General features: G+C 48.8%; 1 protein-coding gene across 5 annotated transcripts in view; it reads left to right on the top strand.

Annotated features, from left to right (window-relative positions):
* Cep164 (centrosomal protein 164) overlaps positions 1-20,821 on the top strand; it is a 66,377-nt gene that overhangs the window by 28,137 nt on the left and 17,419 nt on the right. For 3 of the 5 annotated variants that reach the window (XM_041638688.1, XM_041638684.1, XM_041638685.1), the window contains 7 exons: positions 771-848; positions 9,705-10,070; positions 11,401-11,481; positions 13,583-13,666; positions 17,296-17,378; positions 18,877-19,014; positions 20,081-20,227. In XM_041638688.1, the coding sequence (XP_041494622.1) occupies positions 771-848; positions 9,705-10,070; positions 11,401-11,481; positions 13,583-13,666; positions 17,296-17,378; positions 18,877-19,014; positions 20,081-20,227 (977 nt within the window). The remainder of the gene's footprint in view (positions 1-770; positions 849-9,704; positions 10,071-11,400; positions 11,482-13,582; positions 13,667-17,295; positions 17,379-18,876; positions 19,015-20,080; positions 20,228-20,821) is intronic. The other 2 variants (XM_041638686.1, XM_041638687.1) reach the window with 2 other exon arrangements.

Raw genomic sequence — 20,821 nt, 5'->3', positions numbered from 1 at the left:
GCTGGAGACCACAACATACTTGCTTTGCCTTGTGCTCACTGGATACAGGGCTGCTTAGCGAGGCCTTAGTGGAGGGCCTGCCCTGGAGTCCTCCAAAGCCTTACCAGGGTACCCCTACTCTACGCGCATGGCCTTCGCGTTGGCTGGCCAATTTCTTTAGACTTAGCACTTTTTTCTTTTTGTCAATTTGACACAAGCTAGAGTTATCTGAGAAGAGGGAACCCTGATTGAGAAAATGCTTCCATAGGATTGGTCTGTAAGCAAGCCTGTGAACCATTTTCTTAATAAGTGATTAGTGTGTGCCCATGTTGTGGATGGTGCTGTCTCTGAACAGGTGGTCCTGACTGAGCTGCATACAAATGCAGGCTAAGCAGTTAGGTAGGGGTGGCACACACCTTTAATCCATGCTCTTGGGAGGCAGAAGCAGACAGATCTCTGTGAGTTGGAGGCCAACTGAGCTACAAAGTGAGTTCCAGGCCAGCCAGAGCTATAGAGAGAACCTTGTCTTAAAAAACCATAAACAAACAGACAAATAAATAAATAACAAGCAGGCTGAGCAAGAGGATCAAGCTAGTAAGTAGCACTCCTCCATGGTCTCCGCGTTAGTTCTGGCTGCTGGTCCCTTCCAAGTTCCTTTGGTAGCTGACTATGCCCTGAGAGTGGAAGCTGAAGTAAGCCCTTTCCTCCCCAACTGGCTTTTGGTCATGAACGCTATCACAGCAACAGAAACCCTAACTAAGACACTGCTCATAGCTGTTTTCTTCTTGCAGAGTGTCCGAAGCTCCGGTGAACTTCTCAAGAACCTGCACCTGGACCTCAGTGCTCTGGGAGGTAACTTTGAGTACGAGGTAAGAGCCTGGGAACGCTGCTGCTAGAGCCTCGGGCCTCACTTTTCCTCCTCTGAAGCTCTGCCGTCTGTGAAGTGTATTTGGAAAAGGGTCTGTCCAGGATTTCTGGGGTTCAGGGAATGCATCCTCTCAGCTCTCAAATGACCAGTTCTTGGTGAGGTCCCTGCACTAGCTGGTGCTTTGAGCATAATGAGATGTGTGTGCTTATGGCTCTTGCCTCCTGTACACTGCACTGGGAAGAGATTTCTTGCCTAGACAGCAGGCAAACTTGGTGGAAGAGATGATATTTGCCCTGGGCTTTGAAGAGAAGCTAGATTTTAGATGGGGGACAGTTTAGGTAAACAAAGAGCCTAAGCAGAGATGGAAAGGGTGGAAAAAAGCAGATGGGTAGGAATAGCTTCTGGAGCATGCCTGCAAGGTCCCGCGTGTCTCTGAAGTCTGACCCGCGCTGCCGCCAGCGTATTTTTTTCTGGACAGCACACAGGCAGTGTGAGTCAGTGTGTATTCACACTCAGACCTTCCATATTCACACTCAGACCTTCTGTATTCACACTCAGACCTTCCGTATTCACACTCAGACCTTCCGTGTTCACACTCAGACCTTCTGTATTCACACTTAGACCTTCCGTATTCACACTCAGACCTTTCGTATTCACACTCAGACCTTCCCTTTTGTATTCACACTCAGACCTTCCGTGCATGTTTTGGAGCCTGGACATAGAAGTCATAGGAACTGTGTGTTCTCAGTCTAATGTCTGATTTGTTAATTTTTTATTTTTTAACTTCCCACCCCTGATTTATTAATTTCTAAGCCATTAACAGTTCTCTAAATTTTCCTAAAATATTTGTTATAAGCAATGAATCGTGAAGTTTGCCAATTAGATTCAATTCATGAAGGTATTTAAATACTGACTGCAGGTCTAAGCCTCACACAGGTCTTATATATTATGTTTTTATTCGTGCCTTCCACACCTTAAAGGCAAAATCACTTTTATATTATTAGAATGACCACAAAGCTGGCCAGAAAAGCAAAGGTGCTCCCATCACAAATTGTAGTTGGCTTCTTTATTATCCCTCTTCTTTGTGTGTATGTGACTGTGTGTGTTGCACATGTGTGTTTGCTGGATCATATGCTCAGGTGCACGTGGAGGCCAGAGGAGGACATTGGGTTTTTTGTTCTATCACCACTGCCTAATTATTCCCTCAAGATACGGTCTCTCCCTGAGCCTGGTGCTAGGCTGGCAGCCAGCATGCCCCTGCGATCCTCCTGTGGCCCTCTGACCCTCTGAGACATCTCCTCAGCCTCCCTTATTATTTTTTTAAATTGCTTTCTAACTTATTTATCTACCTATGTGTGTGTGGAGGTTGGAGTCAGTTTTCTCCTTTCATGAGGTTCCTGGGATTGAACTTAGGTTCTCAAGCTGGGCCACAAGTACCTTAACCCACCGAATGGGCTCACTCTTTTTATTTCTGACAAATATTTCCTGCTTTCTCCCCACTCCTTGGAGTCTCAGTCCACACAGTGGCTGGCAGGCTCTGGATTGGTACTTGAGACCGCACTGTAGGTGCGTCTCTTAAGGGGATCTAACTCTACCTTTGGGACGGGACCATTTCATAGTAAAGCTTTGTTCATTATCCCGGAATCTGTTCAGCCTTTCAGTTCTGCACAGTCAGCTATGTTTTGATTGTGACTTTAACACTTCCTGCCAAATGCAGCCCTTTCCCGACTGTCCCATCTGTATCTCCAATCTGATACACGTCTGCTCTGAAACTGCTCCTTCTGAGCGGAGCTGGTCTGCTTGGGTAAAGAATTCTGTTCAGTTCCCTGTGGGAGGACTTTGTTTTCTTCTCAGCCACGGTTAACCAGTGCTGACTGACCGTTGGACTCAAAGAGGGCCCTCAGTTTGCACCTGAGTGATGTCTGTGACTAGAAGGGGTGTCATGAAGGCTGGCATGTTTGGAGAAAGAGAGTGGTTTCCAGGGGACCAGGCACAGCGAGGGTGAAGATCCTGCATAATTTGTGTCTGTGTACCCAGCACCTAGCCCACTCCCTGGGACACAGGAAGTGCTGGGTGTCTTTTATTTAGCAGCAGGGAGAACGGAGTGGAGGGTATCTAGACAGGCTGGTGGCTTTCTCACTCTCGGTACAGTAGGTGTGTGTTTCTTGCAGTCAGCTGGTGGATTGAGATTCCACTGTAGCTTGATCATAATTGCTTCTTCTTCTTTTTTTTTTTTTTTTTTTTTTTTTGGTTTTTCGAGACAGGGTTTCTCTGTGGCTTTGGAGCCTGTCCTGGAACTAGCTCTGTAGACCAGGCTGGTCTCGAACTCACAGAGATCCACCTGCCTCTGCCTCCTGAGTGCTGGGATTAAAGGCGTGCGCCACCATCGCCCGGCTCATAATTGCTTCTTAATGGATTACAGATGTCACCAAGAAAGGTGTTTCTCTTTTGATATGGTTTGGACTTCTGAAGTTTTCCCTTTGCTGGTGTGGGAAGCAGGAGCTTTTAAAACATTTTCCCAGCTTGCTTGGCACCACGGTGGTGGTGGTGGGGAATGTCGGGAGTATAGGTGGTGCTTAGACACCTCACACGCCTATCTTCAGTTGTCTGCCACATGGGGTGTGGGAGTCCTATGTTCTAACCTGAGGTAGGTATTAGGATTTCTTTCTTGGGGGTGATGTTAGTGGTGGAGATCAGTGTAGGCTTCTAGGCAGACAAAGCTGCCTCCACTTGGGCACTGACCTTTGAAATGGCTTTTGTCTTGGTGTATTACGACCCCCGGCTCCCCAGTCTTGCAGTTAGCTCCAGCTGCAGCTGCAGCCCTTCTTCCTGGGTTCATGCTGCCCCATGTCACCAAGCAGTCACATTGCCCTTTCTTCCATAAGAGGGCAGCAGGATGGCAGGAATGCAGCTGTCAGCGTCTCCCTCCTCTGCTTTCCAGCCTAAACCCATTGCTAGTCTACTACAGATGGAAAGGGAAGGGCTCATGGGACCCACCCCAAGAAGGCTTCTGATGGGGAGCCGGAGGCAGAGGGCGGTGAGCTGGCAGTGTGTGGTCATGTGGTGCTGATGAAAAGCCATCAAAGGAGAGGGAGGGAGCCAAGGCTTAGAAGTCACAGGATGATATCAGTGTGACTGGAAAGTGCTAACTACAACCCGGGGTGCAAAGAATTGAGACCAACTGAATGGGCACCCGACCTGGAAAATAACCCTGGCCGATGGCTCGCTTAGCAGGAGTCTCCCCAGATCAGTATGAATGCATGGGCATGTTGCTGAGGCAGCCTCCCCACCCCCCCATCCTGGGTGGATCATGGGAGCCCAAGTTCCTTGGTGCTCTGGGCAGGTGAGGGGGTGGGACTGCAACCTGGGGAGCCTCATGACTTTTGAAAAGTGTTAGATATTCAAGAACTGGTTCTGACAGTCACTCCTCTTCACCCCCTCCTTGTGCAGATGGCAAAATCTTGAAATATGCCTTGAAATGCAGAAGGACTTGAGACTGTGGCAGGAGGAGGCTGGGGAGTTTGAGCATGGAGAGGCCCAGAGCGGAGCTGTGCACCCAGAGTCTGGAGCAGGACACTGTACAGAGATGTCTGGGGAGTGCATTCTGACTGGGGGCTAGGCCTGGGGATAGCCTGGGGACACTGGCTGGGTGAACAAGGATCATGTGGAGTCAGATGAGACACTTAGATTTCCTGCATCCTTTGTAGATGACAGCCAGCCAGTGTTTAATTTCCCTTGCATTTCTGGCTGTCCTATGGATTGTCATCAATAGATGTGGGCGTAGACCAAGGCCTTTTATTTTATTTTATTTTTAAGGCCATTTATTTATTTTAATGGTTGCCTTATTTTATCAATTTTATGTTTAGGTAGGCAGATTGAGATCATCCAGTCACATGGAACTCTTCCTTTTCGGGGAGTAGGAGGGAGCTGAAGATGGAAGCTGGGGCCGTACACTTTAGGCACACTCTCTATCAGTGAGCCATGCCCCCGCTGAAATTCATCTTCAAGGGTTTAAGCCTGAGAGTTGCCTAGATGAAGCTCAGTGTTCTTGTAGTCGGATTGTGTTCTCTCCAGTATAACTATGGGAATCTTGGGGCTCGAGAGATGGCTCACTGGTTAAGAGCACTTGCTGTTCTTCCCAAGGACCACAGGGCTGGTTCCTATCACCCTTATCAGGTGACTCACAACTGTTTGTAATTCCAGTGAGTCTTATGCCCTCTTCGGGCAAGTAAACCATACACATATGTCATACACACACAAACACAAAGATAGACAGATACACACATGAATAAAGCAAAATCTTTAAAAATTTAAAAAATTTAAAAAAAATAAAAACCTACAGCTATTATTTTTTAAAGGAAAGAAAAAAGAATCTACCTATATCTGGTATTCTCTCCCTTCCCCTCAGTATTGGGCACAGAGCCCAGTCTCAGGTATACTAGGCACTTGGTATACTACTGAACTGTATCCCTAGTCACTGATACACTTTGAGTTTAAGCATTTTTAATTCAATAATGCTAATACTAATACAAATAAATATTTTTTTTTGAGGCAGTGTCTCACAGTGTTGCCTTGACTGGCCTGGAGCTTGTTAAAGACCAGACTGACCTTGGATTCACAGAGATCTGCCTGCTTCTGACTCTTGAGAGCTGGGCTTAAAGGCATTTACCACCATACCTGGCCACCCTCTGAGTTTTATGGTCTACTTGTATTTTCATTATTTTGAATAGTTAAGATTTAACATTTTATTTCATAAACACTGTAACGAAATAGTCTAATTCACACATAACTTTTGCAAATAAATATTACATCTCCATCTCCATTTAAGAGAGAAAGAAGGGAAACCTCAACTCTTACCACTTCCCCACACATGCGTTCTTTTTTCTTTTCTAAAACAGGGTTTCTCTGTAGCCCTGACTGTCCCGGAACTAGCTCTGTAGACCAGGCTGGCCTCGAACTCTCAGAGATCTGCCTGCCTCTGCCTCCTAAGTGCTGAGATTTCCACCACTGCACAGTAACATGTGTATTTTTAAAAAAAACAAAAGCAAGACAACCATAGTTGAGATATTTTTGAACATCCTTATATTGCCAGAAACTGGGTTCTGAGCACAATAGGGATCTAGTAAGGAAAATTAACAAAGAAAACCCATAGCTATTATATGTACTTGGCAGAGTGTCGAGGGACCAAAGACCAAGGAAGGCTTCCTGGGAGAGGTGATGCTGTGAGGCCCGGTAGTTTGTCAGGAGGTGGGGGAGTGTTTGTGTCGAGAATATGTGGCCTAGTGGTAGAGTAGAGGCTTAACATGTGCCAAGTCTCACGATATCTTTAAAAACTCAAGAGAATGTGCATTGCCGAGCAGAGCAATAGCACAGTGCTCAAGCACAGGCAGGAGGGGATGTATGACACGCTGGGGCTGAACTGTGAGAAGCAGCAAGGGCTGTCTGGTGTCTGACACTTCCTCTGTCTCCTAAGCCAAAGCTTGTTGCTAAGTAACCCAATTAGGACTAGGTTTCAGCCTCTGACTGAAGGACGAGGACAGGAGAGCCTTCCTTAATTCCAGGATGAACCTGACTAGCACGGACTGGTCCCATTTTCTGAATGACTCTTGTGGTAAACAGGCACCCCTGTTGGCAGAGACTGTTTGTTTCCTGGCCACCTAGACCCTAAATAATCACACACAGAAACTATATTAATTGTAACACTGCTTGGCCAATGGTTTTATTTTATTTCTAGCTAGCTCTTACATCTTGAATTAACCCATTTTAATTAATCTGCGTATCTCCCTGTGGCAGTGGCTTACCAGGTAAAGTTTTGGCATCTGTCTCCTGCAGCTACATGGCATTTCTTTGGCTCCGCCTATTTTCTCCTTCTCTATTAGCCTGGAATTCCTGCTTTGCCCTATTCTGCTAAGCCACTGGCTGAAACAGCTTTATCCATTAACCAATAAAATCAACACATATGCAGAAGAACTTCCCTGTCTCCCTCCTGTAAAAGTCACTCTCCTCCTTGGAGCAGCAGAGCCTGGTAGACAAGTTATGGAGCTCCTGCTGAGTGTGGGCGGAGCGGCTCCAGCTTGGCGAAGAGAAGGGGCTCTCACACACACTTGAAACAGCAGCTTTGAGAGTGGTAGGGGTGGTGCTGGTTACTGTCTGCTTCTCCTTCATCTTCTGCTCTTCTTCCAGGAGCAGGCTTGGGACTGGTGGCAGTCGCACCTCCCTCTAGTGCTCCTTAGCTTTGGGCAGTCAAAACTCACAAGCAGGCTCATATGAGACACTTCATTTTCTTGGTGTTAACTTAGTGCCCCACAGACAGGGTCTGTCTGGTCATCTATCATCTAAGGCAGTGGGTATTTGGCACACTGAGGATGCTCGGAGGATGAATATGGGGTCTCATTATCATAGAACATCAGTGATCATTTCTGGGACCCTGACAGTGTGGGTAGGCACAGTTCTAAGTTCCTCACCTCACTTAAGGTGTATTAACTCATTTAACCCTCCAAGTGGCCCTGTAAGGCGGACACTCCTTGGATTAATGTATTTAAGAGGAAGGAATAGAGGCACAATAATTTGCTTGAGATTCCATCTCCTGCCTCCCTTTACCATTCCTTGGAAGCCTGGATTAGCCTGTCACTTGGCTGCCGGGGCTGCAATGGTTCTGTCTTTGGCTTCAGCAGACTTGCACTAGAACGACGACGGCAGATGCCATGCTGAGGTCTTCTCTTTTGAGCTGCCAGCTTGCTTTGTGATGGTCAGCTTTCCACTACCATAGTGAATATCTGAATTAAACCTTAAGCCATATAAAGAAAAGGATTATATCTGCCAGCAGTTTTGAAAGTGAAGCTGTGACTGATTGACCCACTTGTTTTAGGTCTGTGGTGAGGCAGTGCATCATGCATGACCACGTGGGCACAGCAAAGAGACGAAGGGTGTGCCCCTAATAACCCAAAGACCTCCCAATTAGGTTTCATGTCCTAAGAGTTCTCATCCCTTCTCAGTAATGCCTCTCTGGGGCAAGCCTCTACCACATAGGCCTTTTGACAACACTTCAGACCCAAACTCTAGTACTTAATATATTTCCAGTTTTAATCTTCAGTATAGGGAATTTGGAAGTCTTAAAAATCCCTGATCAGGAGTTGTTCAGCCTGACATCCTAAGTGCTAGCACAGATGTTTTTCTGGAAGGACACTCTGAGCCTGAGCCCAGGAGAGATCACTGGCTGGATTTCTGAGAAGGGCTTTCTGTTTCTATTTTGGATAGCTCTATGAAGAATTAACAGAAGCAGCCGTGGATTTTTACTAGTGAGTTTGTATGTGTTAAACAGGGTGTAGTCACTGTGTTAAGTGTGCAGCTCAGCTCTCCTTTCAGGAGACCCAATGAATCATGCTAAGATTCCACTTCCTTCTAGTGTAGGGGGTCCCACCAGGGGTTTGGGAACAGGGCCCCTCCTGCCTGACTTGGAACTTCTCTAATAGCCTGCTTGAGCACTCTGCTCGGCTCAAATTTGCTCAGAGCTGCCCTGGTGCTCCTCTTTCTCTCTCTGTCACAGGTGATGGACCTGTGTCCTCCTTGTCGTCTCTGCTCCATCTCTTACCCAACTAATCCCATCTAGACATCTGCTTCTCAGAGACCCCAGGTCTCTGGGGTTGCTGGTGATCAGCTTGTGTAGGGAGACTTGGAGAGGAGGGGTACCCTCCTCATATTTTTCCCTTTCTGTCTTTGAAAAATGAATGAAAAGTAAAAGCTCTTGTCTTTGCTATTGTCATCACTTTGAGTAAATATTGGCTCCCAAGGTCTCAGGGTCTGACTGAAAGGGCTGAGGGGTGTGCTAGATGAAGGTAGAGTTGCAGTAATTTCTAAGCCCAGTTTGATGTGTTTGTACCATCATACAAATTACCATTCAGTTTATCTGGATGTAGGTCAAGGGGCAGCAATCTGTGTTTTTGCAAAACTATTTGGGCAACTGAAGAGATGGCTCACGGTGGTTAAGAGCACATACTGCTTTTGCAGAAGACCTGAGTTCGGTTCCCTCTACCTATATTGAGTAGTTCACAACTTCCCACAATTCTAGTTCCAGTAGGATCCAGTGCTTCTCTACAGACACCTGCACTCGCATGCACATGCCTACATATGCACATGTACTTAAAACATGAAAAGCAAAGCTGTTTGGGAGGAATGGGAAGAAGGCTCAGTGGGTAAAGTGCTCGCCGTGCAAGGATGCAGACATGCGTTCTGTTTTTTTTTTTTAAATATTTATTTATTTGTTATCTATACAATATTCTGTCTGTGTGTATGTCTGCAGGCCAGAAGAGGGCACCAGATTCATTACAGATGGTTGTGAGCCACCATGTGGTTGCTGGGAATTGAACTCAGGACCTTTGGAAGAGCAGGCAATGTTCTTAACCTCTGAGCCATCTCTCCAGCCCTCAGACATACGTTCTGATCCTTAGCACTCATTTAAAAATCCAGGCATGTCAGCACACATTGATAACCCTAATGATGTTAGCAAAGAGACAGGTGGGAGCATGCTGGGTAGTTAGTCTGACCAAATTGGTGAGCTCCGGGTTCAGTGAGGTGCCATGTCTCAGCAACTGAAGAAGACAACTGATGTTGACCTCTGGTTTCCATATGCAAGTTCATACACGTGCAGTGCGTACACACATAGACAGACACAGACACAGATTGGTGTAGACACACACACACACACACACACACACACACACACACACACACACAGAGAGCTATGTAGGATAACAGGGTCAGAGCTCACAAAGGCTACCTGAGAGTGAGAATGGCACTCCGTCTTGTGTCAGTCTCTCACCTTTTTGGCTACTTTTCTGACATTCTCTTCATTCCTCAGGAGTCTCCAAGATCCAGCCAGCCAGTGGACAAGAAGGATGTTTCTCTCAGCTCAGATGCTGATCGGCCCCCTACTCCTGGCAAGCTGTTCAGCCAGGGTGCTGACAGCAGTCTGGGCAGTGTTGATGGCAGCAGATCCCGGGGAAGAGGGGCAACTCCCCAGAGCGCACAGAAGGAAAATGAGAATCCCAAGATTTCTGCAAGTCAGGTGGCTCCTGGATTGGGCCCTGGGGGTGATCACCCTGCAAAGGACTCGAAAAAGGAGCAGGCAGAGGACATAGTGGAGGCAGAAGAAGAGGGTTCCAGGAGGGAAGGGGCAGCCAAGGAAATTTCTGCCCTGGAGGAGAACACATCACATGCCAGTGAGGTAAGTCCCTTGGTCCCAAGGCAGTTGTCAGTTGGAACCTGCTGCTGCTCTCTCCAGCTCCTTACAGCTTCCTGCCTCCATGTCTGTATTACCGCGTCAGGCAGTCAGGCACTGAATCCAGCTGTCAACATCAGCCAGAGCCATTAATTGTGACAAATATGCCCAGACCCAGCAGGAAGTAAATTCCTGAATGAAACGGCAAACCTGCTGGTCCTGGGAATTCAGAGCAGAAATGTGCTTTTCCATTGGCCCCTCCTGGGAGATCCACGCTCTTTGTTCCTCCTCATTACCTCTCCCCACCTATGTGTTGTCTTGGTTTGCTGCAGTCTGAGTTCCTACAAAGAAGGGTAGGTGTGTGTGTGTGTGTGTGTGTGTGTGTGTGTGTGTGTGTGTGTTGGGGTGGGGGTGAGGCTGCTAGAGCTGAATGTTGTGCACCAGCAGAATGGCTCTTCTCATCCATTTCTATGACAATTGTACCAGGCCCAAACATGCAGGTGGTTGCAGTCATAAAATTGCTCAATAATCAATGTGGTTAGAAGTAGGTTCTCTCTCTCTCTCTCTCTCTCTCTCTCTCTCTCTCTCTCTCTCTCTCTCTCTGTGTGTGTGTGTGTGTGTGGAGAGAGAGCCCCTTTGGCATTATAGCTTTTCCTCATTTAGACAGTGAGGGAATTTATTTAAAGAGCTTGTATCTAATGTATCTAAGTCCTAGAAAAGACACTTCCAGAACTGGTGAGATGGCTTAGTCCATAAAGTGCTTGCTGAACAACATGAAGATCTGACTTTGACTCCCAGAATCTATCTTAAAAGCCAGGTGTAGTGATGAGCATTTTATAATCCCAGCGCTAGGGACGGGGAGATAGATGGATCCCTGGAGCTCACTGGCCAGCCGGCTTAGCCACATCAAACGGACTTCGGGCCAGTGAAAGATTCCGTTCCCAAAACAAAATGGATGAACATTATGAAGGGCAACACCCGGACCGAAGCTGACCTATGGCTTCTACACACGTGCATGCACACACACACGCACACGCACGCACATGAGTGTGCATACTCATTAAGATAGCGTCAAATATCTCTACTGATGGCTTCCTGTCTCCACTATTCTTAGCTCCCCTTTCCTGTTAATCCCACTCTGATTTAGAGGGTGGTTGTCCACTATCAGCATCAGCACTTAGCCCGGTTCTTGTATAGGTGCTTATGGCTGTTAGTTTTCAAAATGGGTAGATTTTTGGCTTGGGCTTAGACCTATGTTGGCCCTATGGGCCAACTGGGAATTCATGGATAGCATCCCTGAACTTGGGGGGTGTTTCTCTGTCATGTGTTCCTGCAGGAGTCAGAGATCCTTGAACACCTGAAGGACCCACAACTCTCAGAGTCCGAAGCTTCTGTTTCTAAGTCTTTCCTTGGCCTGGTGAGTTGCAGTGAGCTTCAGTGGGGCAGAATGAGAGAGCCTGGTGTTTCTTTTCCCCCAGAGATGTAGTTTACCAGTGGTCACACAGCTGGGAAGTGGGACAGTTAACCCTCAAAGTTATGTAACATGAGGGCCGGGCTTGTTGGGGTTTCTGTCCCACCCGGTACCCCACAGCCAGCAAGTCCCAAAGAAAATCACACAGAGATCTCCATAAGTTATAAACTGATTGGCCCACTAGCTCAGGCTTCGTATTAGCTCTTATAACTTATATTAACCCATTATTTTTATCTATGTTAGCCACATGGCTCAAAATTAGGTCTTGTTTTCTCTCTTTTTTTTTGAGACAGGGTTTCTCTGTGTAGCTTTGGAGTCTGTCCTTGAACTTGCTCTGTAGACCAGGCTGGCATTGAACTCACAGAGATCTGCCTGCCTCTGCCTCTGAAGTGCTGGGATTAAAGGTGTGTGCCATCACTGCCCAGCCTAGTTCTAGTTTCTCAACTCAGTAACCAGAGGTAGCACTGCCCACTACAGCTTGCTGTGGGAATGGAGAGAGGCAGAGCATAGACTGCGGAGTGCTAGTGTCAGTGCTCTCACTTTTGTGTGAGCTGCCTGTGGCCTAGCAGGACAGTTATATCCAGGAGACTCCAGGACTGGCTTGAAAGTTAAGGCTTTTGTCCTGAACTACCAGGCCATCCACGATTTCTATGTCCTGGACCTTCATCCAGCCTGCTGGATCTCAAAGTCCATTTGCCAAGTCTGATTCTTAAAGGGGAGATTCGGCTAGTTTTGGCCTACTGGTACGTCTGCATGTCCTCCTCCATCTGCTCGGAGGAGGCAGCTCTAAGGGAAGGGATTAGTGGAAGAGGGTCAGGGATGAGCAGAGCAGACAGGAGGGGTGCAGAAGAGTTAGACAGCTGAGTGCTGTGGCCCCACACTGAGCCACGGGCTTCAGAAGCAGATGGCAGCTGCATTAGATAGAAGTAGAAATCAAACTGAAGGGAAAAGATCAAAATCCAAGAAAACCCCACAAACTAGAAAGGCTATAAAGGTAAAAAAAAAAAATCAAAACAAATACGCAAAACCAAAACAAAAGCCCACAAAAACAAAATCCATTATTGGCAAAACCTGAACAAAACAAAACCCATCCAAATCCTAAAACAAAGCAACAAAAAGCCTACTTAACCAACTAAACACTTGACAGTGATGGATACCTGTTTCACTGAACTCTTGGAAATAAGTGGTCTGGTCTCTCCAAAGCTGCCACCGTGTGCTGCTGTGCCCGTCAGCTGGAAACAGCAGGACCAGACCTTTTCTGGGCATCCCCCCATCCATCAGGGATGACAGAACTGTCCCCATTTGAATACTGTAGATAAGAGTCCTTCACTTAGCCCAGCAGGATCTTTGGCTCAAAAGGGGTATGGTGTGGTCCTGTGGCAGCCAAAGGGCAGTGAAGAATCTGGCTTGGTGTGGGCACCTGCCGCATCTCCCAAGAGTACTCTGGACAATGCTAATGAATCCCATTGCCTAGAGAAAGAGGGCCACCTCTGTGTAAAGAAGGAAGGAGGGAGCCCACCAAACCTCACTCGGGGGTGTGGGTTTGCTGACCTTCTCCTGCCCTGCTTGGGGATGGGATGGGTGGGGAGGAAGAGACAGCTGTGACAGCCATGCGGTACAACATGTGTCATAGGAGAGGCAGGCCCGGGGCTCATCTGACCTGCAGCCCCCTTCTTGCCAGCTTTTTGTCCTGGGCCGAATTTCATGTCCTCCACACCCCATAGCTGCATTCATGAGGGCATAAGCATTTCAGTCTTGTAGCGTTGTTTTTGTCTATAACTATTCTATGAAAATACCCAATATATAGAAAAATCAGAAGACTTCTACAGTAAATCTTCACACTCTCCACTTATTGTCTACAGGGAATGTTTGCCTCTGCTTCTCTTGTCTTCTTGCCTGCTTTGAGAGCCTAATTAGGTGTCCTAGTGCTGAGCTCGATGCCTAGGACACAGTGCACACCTTCCTGAGAGGCTGGCCTTCCTGAGAGGCTGGCGGGCACTCTCCCTGACAAGGGCAAGGCTGATTTTCTCATCTCCACCATCTCTAGGACTTTGGATGTCGCAATCAGATCTCAGAGCACCTGCTGGATGGTGACATGCTTTCTCCGGTCTTGGGTAGAGCCCACCTGGAGGTGAGTCTGGGGGGGCTAGGCTAGGGCCTCACTTTCTCTGGTAGCTACTTTTAGGGGCGACCCATAAACGATTCCTGCCCACTAGTGTGGACTTTGGATATCCTCTCTCTCCAGACACTTTCCTCTGATGGGGCTTCTGGCCATGACTGCTTTGTCGCTGCTCTGCATTAGACATTCCTGCCCTGCCACGGGTCCATTCATTCATATGGCAGCCGAGAGTTAACCACCCGCCCACCCATCCCTGCCGGCTTTGCCACCTAGCAGCTGGGTCTACAACTCGCCTTAGCCGTCTGCACACGCTGCACCTCGTGACTGCTCTGCCAGCCTTGCTGCTTTCCCCTTGGCCCCTGCATTCTCTTCTTTATGCTCTAAGGCCCAGTGCTGGTGCCTGCTTGGAGGAGGTGACGTGTCCCCTCTTTCTGCTATGGAAGCCGGTCTCCACTCAGGAAGATACAGAGGTGTCTGAAACACAGATGCTGCCCTAAAAGGGGCTTAAGTCAGGGCAGTCGTTTTTCTCTTTTGTGGGCTTCTAGAAGAGGGATTCTGGCACGTGGTCTCATAGGTTTTAGGGAGCAACTGGTTTGAGTGGCTGGGAATATATTGGGTAAAGCAAGAGGATGCTTAATAGGAACCCAGCCTGGTGTGTGCTGGTGTGTTTGTCCTAGCATGTGCTGGTGCATACAAGGTAGTGTTTTCAGACTGCAATTGAGCCCCCACATGCTTCTCTCGGGTCTGACTGGTGCCTTCCTGGGTGACTACCCAGTTACCAGGTCTTTGCTAGACTTTGGGTACCCCCTGTTTGCAGTGCTGAGGATACGAAGGCATGGAGAAGGGCAGGTAGGGTTAGGTAGGGAGGGCTTGGAGCAGGTGCACTGTCAGGTTCCTCTGATAACAAGTGGGTAGGAAAGCCGCTAGCTCCATAGGGCAGGGTGGGTTCAGCCACTGTGTTCCAAAGCCTCCATGCTACCTGACTTACTTGGGAGCTTTACAGAAGATTTCTGGGCTCACCTGAGCCCTAATGAGACCAGTAGTCCTTCTGGCTGCTCCAATTTGGTATAGATCAGGGTCAGTGATTGGCTTGGTTTTAGTTCTCAGCAGCTACTACCTGCTGGCAACCAGTCCGACAGAGGAAGGTCTAGTTCATACTTCAGCCGTCATGTTGGATTGCGGGTGGTACTAGATACCCTGGCTGACTGTCTGGCAGTGCGTCCAGCAGGGCCCAGCCTGTGGCTGCCTCCTGTTCTCAGGGTATGGAAGAATGGAGCTGCAGCCGCTTCCCAGCATGGACAGAACCATAGGTGCAGTCTTCTCTGTGGTCCTCTGGGGCTCTAGCCCTATTTCCTGTGCTCTCATCTTTCCCAAGGCTAGGAACAGGGAGGGCTTTAGAATTACACTACCTTAAGTTGTGTCCATCTCTGAATTATTTTGAGGACTAGGGATGTAGCTTAGTGGTAGAGCACTTACCTAGCATATGTGAAACCCTGATTCCATCCCCAGCACCGGAAGAAAACAGATGTCAGTGACGTATAATAAACTGCATATCTACAGGGAAAAATTTGATACATTTTGCCATATGTATTCCTTTGAAGCTATCATCACTGTCAAGATAATAATTCCCCCTTCCATTACTGGGCATTGAATATAGGGCTTTGTATATGCTAGATGTGTTCTACCACTTAGCTGTCTCAGCACCCTGGTCCCTGCCCTTATAAAAATAAAACCATGTAAGCTACTCAGGCTTGTCTTAGACTTGCAATCCTCCTGCTTCCACCTTGGGACTAGATCTTAAAAACAAAACTCAGGGGCTTAGGTAAGGCTGGGGTCCTGGGGTCCTGAGAAGTGTTGGGTTAGAGGCTTAGCCTTGCTAAATGCTTGTTTTGCTCTGCTTTCCAAGAGTGCCACCACGTCCGTCCCCTGTTGGGGTCCTCTTCCTTTTCTGGGGCAAAAACTCTAGGGAGAAGTAAAGCTCTCCTGAAGGCCCACTGTCCGGCTTTCCCCAGGTTATCCCTTCTCTGTCAGAAAGCTGCTTCGGTTTGTTGCAGAAGTACAGGATGTGAAGCAAGAAGGGGGCAGACGAATGATGTGTCTGTGGCCAGCTCCAGTCCGCCTCTGTAGCCTCACGGTCCCGGAGATTTTTGTGACCATGGGCTCCTTTTGAGCTTTCATTGCAGTCACCCTGTTTCGTTACTTAGATTTTAGTTTGTGATGTGCAGTTGGTCTGTGCGATCATTTTCTTTGAAAAAGTGAGAGCAGGGGATGATTGCACGCGGGTGGTTTGCGGGGAAGATTCGTGGTAAGTGGAACACTAGAGGGGACTGATTTGGGCTGGGGAGGGTGTGCTTGCCTGTCACTGTGTGCAGGCTCTGCCCAGGCTGATGCAATGAAGAGTGGCAGCCCTGGCAGGGAGCCCTTCTGCTTCAGGCTCTGAAACGTACTCACAGGTGGCATTGCTAGTTTTCATGTAATTTGGGGGAGCTGGGTTTGCATGTAAGCCTTGGCCTTCCTTTCCTACCCAGATGACAGTCAGATCAAATTCTGGTTCAGGCTGCCAGAGGAGAATGCGTGTGAGGGATGCAGAGGGCTGGGACCCCACTGGGGAAGACAAAGTGGTCTGTCCTTCCCTACCTCTCCCAGTGACCTCTGAGTCCCAGAGCAGACGCTGCTCCTGTCAGGAGGGCCACCCCTAGAGTGGGGCTGTTGCAGAGCTTTTCTTGGCTAAGGGAGAAGATGGGAGAGCAGGAACTGGTGTTGTGGCCTGGCTTCCTTGGCAGAAGTTAGGTTCATATGTAGGACATTTTACCCTTACCTGGGAGCCAAGCTTTACCATGTTATAGTATAGGAGTCGCTTGAGGCAGGACGTTCTGGAACAAAGAGTGGATCCCAAACTGACATCACCACTGCATTTCTTTAGGAAATATTTGAAATCATCAGAAATTGCCTCCCCCCTTTTTTTTTGAACCAACTTGCTAAATTTGCCTAGATACCCAAGATGTAAAATAAGATTTGAGCGTCTGAGAGTTTATTTTCAAACAGATGCTATAATAGCAGACTATGGGGCAGGGGGCTCATTGTTTCCTTATGGAGCTCGTGTCCTAGAATGGAGCAGTGGAAGGAAGGCCGCTGCCCTCCCCCAAAGTCAGGCACCCTCCAGTTTGGGGCATAGCCTCCCTTTTCCCACCTAAATTCTGGTGCTTCAGAATTCCTTCTTTCTGGTGTGCTTGCCCACTGCCTTTGGTCAGCCTATTTTATTTTGGCACCCCTATGCCACCAGCCCTGATGAGCCAGGCCTCAGTGAATTTGGGTGTCCATGGAGATCCTTGCCTTCTCCTTGCAGCTAGCAGTTCAGGCTCTAGGCAGCGGGCTAGGCTCTTGGGTCCTTTTCAGCCCCACCTCTGGCTCCTGTTTGTGTGTGTAGTGACTATATTTATCTCCTGTTCCAGCTGTGAGCCAGGGACTTAGCTAGAGCTTAGGAAACTGCATTCTACAGCAGACAGACATGTTCTGTGTCTCAGTGTCCTTGCCTCTCCAGACGTACCATAGTGCCCCTATCCTGAGTGTCTGACTCAGGATAAGAGACCCTCACAGTGCATAGCCCTCTAATTCATTTCTCCCTGACTTCTTGTCTACAGGCCCAGGGGTTAGGCCAAGAACGAGATGACAGCCAGTCCAGCAGAGCTGAGCCACAGAGCAAGCATTCCCAAGTCTCTGAGAGGTACAGTGGGAGGCTGTCCCAGGGACATCAGGGTGGTGTGGGCTTGGGTAAAATTCCTGGTCCTTATGGTTGGCATTGGTTTAGTATGCCCTTGCTGGAAGACAGATGGTGACCCGGCTGGATGGCAGTACGAGTGTGTGTGTGTATATGGGGTGGGGGTGGGGGTGGGATGTGACAGGAGTGTGAAGTGTCACTTGGCAGGACTTTGCACATGGCCCTTTGGTGAGTCCAGGGCTCTGTCCTCTTTATTGGTTTGGGCTGATTACGCTGGATTAAGCTGTGAGTGTCTGGTCGTGAGCCAGGGCTGAAGTGGTCTTTTGGATGTCTGGAGAGCCATGTTCTTAGGGACTGAAGCACTGCATTCTGAGCCAGGGTTCTTCCTGTGATGGCAGAGGTGGGGAGAGAGAGGGGGGGGGGGTACTGTGACGTAGAGATGACTGTGCAGACTTTCTGTCTCTCACACACACAACACACCCATAATTGTGCATGTGTGTCACACATAGCGGTCACACATGCAGCAGGACAACCTCTTCCTCAGCTCCCCTGGTCTCATCCCGTAAAAGGAGGAGGGCTACCACCCAGCAAAATGAAGGGTAGTAGTCATGGCTTCTTGGATCTGAGAAAGTGGTCTGTACTCTTCCTTCTTTGTGTATTCAGTGATGCTTCCTGCTCTGGCTACCTTCTGACCACTTGAGTCTGGCATTACCTTTCCCCATTTATTTTTATTTTTTAGTTTTATTTTATGTGTGTGATTTTTTTTTTTTCTGGATGTATGACTGTGTACCTGGAGCCCGAGGGTATTGGGTCCTCTGGAACTGGAGTTACAGATGGTTGTGATCTGCCATGTGAGTGCTGGGGATTGAACCCAAGTCTTCTGCAAGAACAAGTACTCTTTTTCACTGAGTCATCTCTCCAACCTATCCTTGCCCACTGAAATTTTTTTATTTGATTTTAAGTGTGTGTTTATGTATAAGTCTCTGTGTGTGCCTCTGTGTGTGCATGTATGTGCTCTCATGAATATGAGTGCCCACAGAAGCCAGAGGTGTAGGATGTCCTGGAGCTGGAATTACAGGCAGTTCTGATCCATCTAACACGGGTGCTGGAAATCGAACTCAGGTTCTTGGAAGAGCAGTACAGATGCTCTGAACCACTGAGCCATCTCTTCAGGACTTTCTTTCTCCATTTTCCCTTAATTTTTTTCATCCCTCCCGGTGATAGTGAATTCTGAGGGTAGACATACAAGTAAAGGTGTTCCAGCTGTTGGACCAGGCAAATCCAGCTGTAACCCTGCAGGAGGGAGCTGAGGGGGAGGCTGTCGGGCTGCGTGTGTGACCACTATGTCTAAAGCCTCTGTAGGTGTGCAGTGACCCCTGTCCAGATGAGGAGGGACTGGTGCACGCTTTTTACCACACACATTCTCTTCTTGCTTTCCGAGTGATGGCCTGACCCTGCTCCTCTGGCCACCCTGACCAGGTTATTGTTCTCCATTTCTGTCAAGGGAACAGCTCCAGAGAACCCTGCATAGCCAGGCTGTGGAGGAAGGACCTCTGCAGACCCCGAAGGGGCAGCCTGAGTGGAAGGAAGCAGAAGAGCCTGGAAAGGGCTCTGTAGCCACCCCACTGGCCCCCCTTCAGAGGTAAGGCTGAGGAAGACGGGTCCCTGAGGGTGGTGGCCCCTCCGCGTGTCATTGTAATAGTGAAGAACAGAGACAGGGATGAGAATGGTTGTAGACACTGCAGCCAGAGTAGCAGTGGCAGAACAGCAGAAACCGGGGTACCGGTCAGGGTCGGGGTGGGGTGGTGAATCTGCTTCTTCGAAGTTCTCAATCTACAGCTGAAACTAGGGTAGCCAGCTTGATGGGGGAGCCATGGGAATGCTTGAATAAGAGTGTTCCTCCTCCTGCCAGGGCAGACTGCTATTATCCTGGCCACTGCATTCCTGCTAGGGACCCCTCCCTTGCAGCTCCTTGCTCATCTGCATTTCCCCAGCAGGCATTAGCCCACCTCTAGTCTCACGCAGGCTAAGCCTGGAGCACTGTTTTGTCCCAAGCCCAGCCAGAGGGCAGTGCAGGGCCCCTGGGTCTCCTGAAGCCAGATGGGAGGACCTTTCTGTCCCAGCCTGGTCTAGAGCCCAGGGTGTATTTGCCAGTGCCTCTGTTCTCCTGGCAAAAGGAAGATGTTGTCTTAAGATTCATACAGTTGGGGGGCTGGAGAGATGGCTCAGAGGTTAAGAGCATTGCCTGCTCTTCCAAAGGTCCTGAGTTCAATTCCCAGCAACCACATGGTGGCTCACAACCATCTGTAATGGGGTCTGGTGCCCTCTTCTGGCCTTTGGACATACACACAGACAGACTATTATATACATAATAAATAAATAAATATTTTAAAAAAAGATTCATAGAGTTGGAATGAGCCGCAGGGGAAGCTGAGCTGTAGCAAAGTCCAATCAGCAGCATCCACTGAACACCTGCTGTGTGTAGTGCTTTCTGGGTGATGGGACCATCTCTCTTCCCATGCGGGTGGGAAAGTTTAGTCTTCTCTTCAAGTGGCTGGGACAGAGGGGGATTGGGGAATGAGGCAGGCAAGTTTCCCTGGGGCTGCCCTCCATGTCTTCCCACAGCTCTTTAACCCCGAATAGGCTGTAAGCCGAGCCCTTCCCTTCCTAACCGGCTCTAACACAGCTGCTTCTTTATTGCTTGCAAGGGAGCAGGTCCTGAGCCTGCCTGCTTTCTCTGAGATGTCTGAGGAGAAGCACTCCCAGGCTGAAGAGCTGGGTCTTGGGCAGCAAGAGGCTGAGGAGCCTGAGGAAAAGGTGGCAGTCAGCCCCACCTCATCTGTCTCTTCAGAGGTGTAAGGGCCAGTTTTATGTGTTTGTTCTGTCTTCCAGTGTGTGGACTGCTTGAGTGCCCGTTCCCCTTGAGTGGTGGCGGGAGTGGAGTGAAGGATGGTTCATCCTTGGTGCTCCATATGCAGCTTTGAGGGCTCCACTAACCACTGATCCTTGCCAGGTCCGAGCGTGGGTGAGGGGAACCGTGCGGCTCATTAACGGGAACCACGAAGCACGAGTTTTCACTAAAACAGATGTGGAATGTTTTAGAAAGGAGATATGGGCTCGAGGTGGGGAGGGTCTTGCTGGCGAGTCACACAGTGAGCAGACTTGCTCCCGAGAGCCCTGACTTTTGGCTTTAGGCCTGAGGTAGCTGTGCCAGGCTCTCCCCGAGTGAATGAGGGGTGCAAAGGGCCCAGGGTTGTTGAGCAGACAGTTTTTCTGCTGGTGACTCACTGAGAGCTACCCAGGTCAATGAGCTCATTATCTCATGGCTTCTCATCATCCTAACCCTGCCGGAGTCACGTGGGCATGCAGCAACCACATTTTTTTCAGACGGTGAGCTATCGTGCAGTGACGAACCTGGCTTTCTCAGGTCTCCTAGGAGACTGACACAG

The sequence above is a fragment of the Microtus oregoni genome, unplaced genomic scaffold (genome assembly GCF_018167655.1).
Source record: "Microtus oregoni isolate MIOR12 unplaced genomic scaffold, Mior012 000055F_ref0000237, whole genome shotgun sequence".
Taxonomy (NCBI): domain Eukaryota; kingdom Metazoa; phylum Chordata; class Mammalia; order Rodentia; family Cricetidae; genus Microtus; species Microtus oregoni.
Note: the sequence above shows the minus strand (reverse complement) of the source record. Positions and strands in the feature narration are given on the sequence as shown.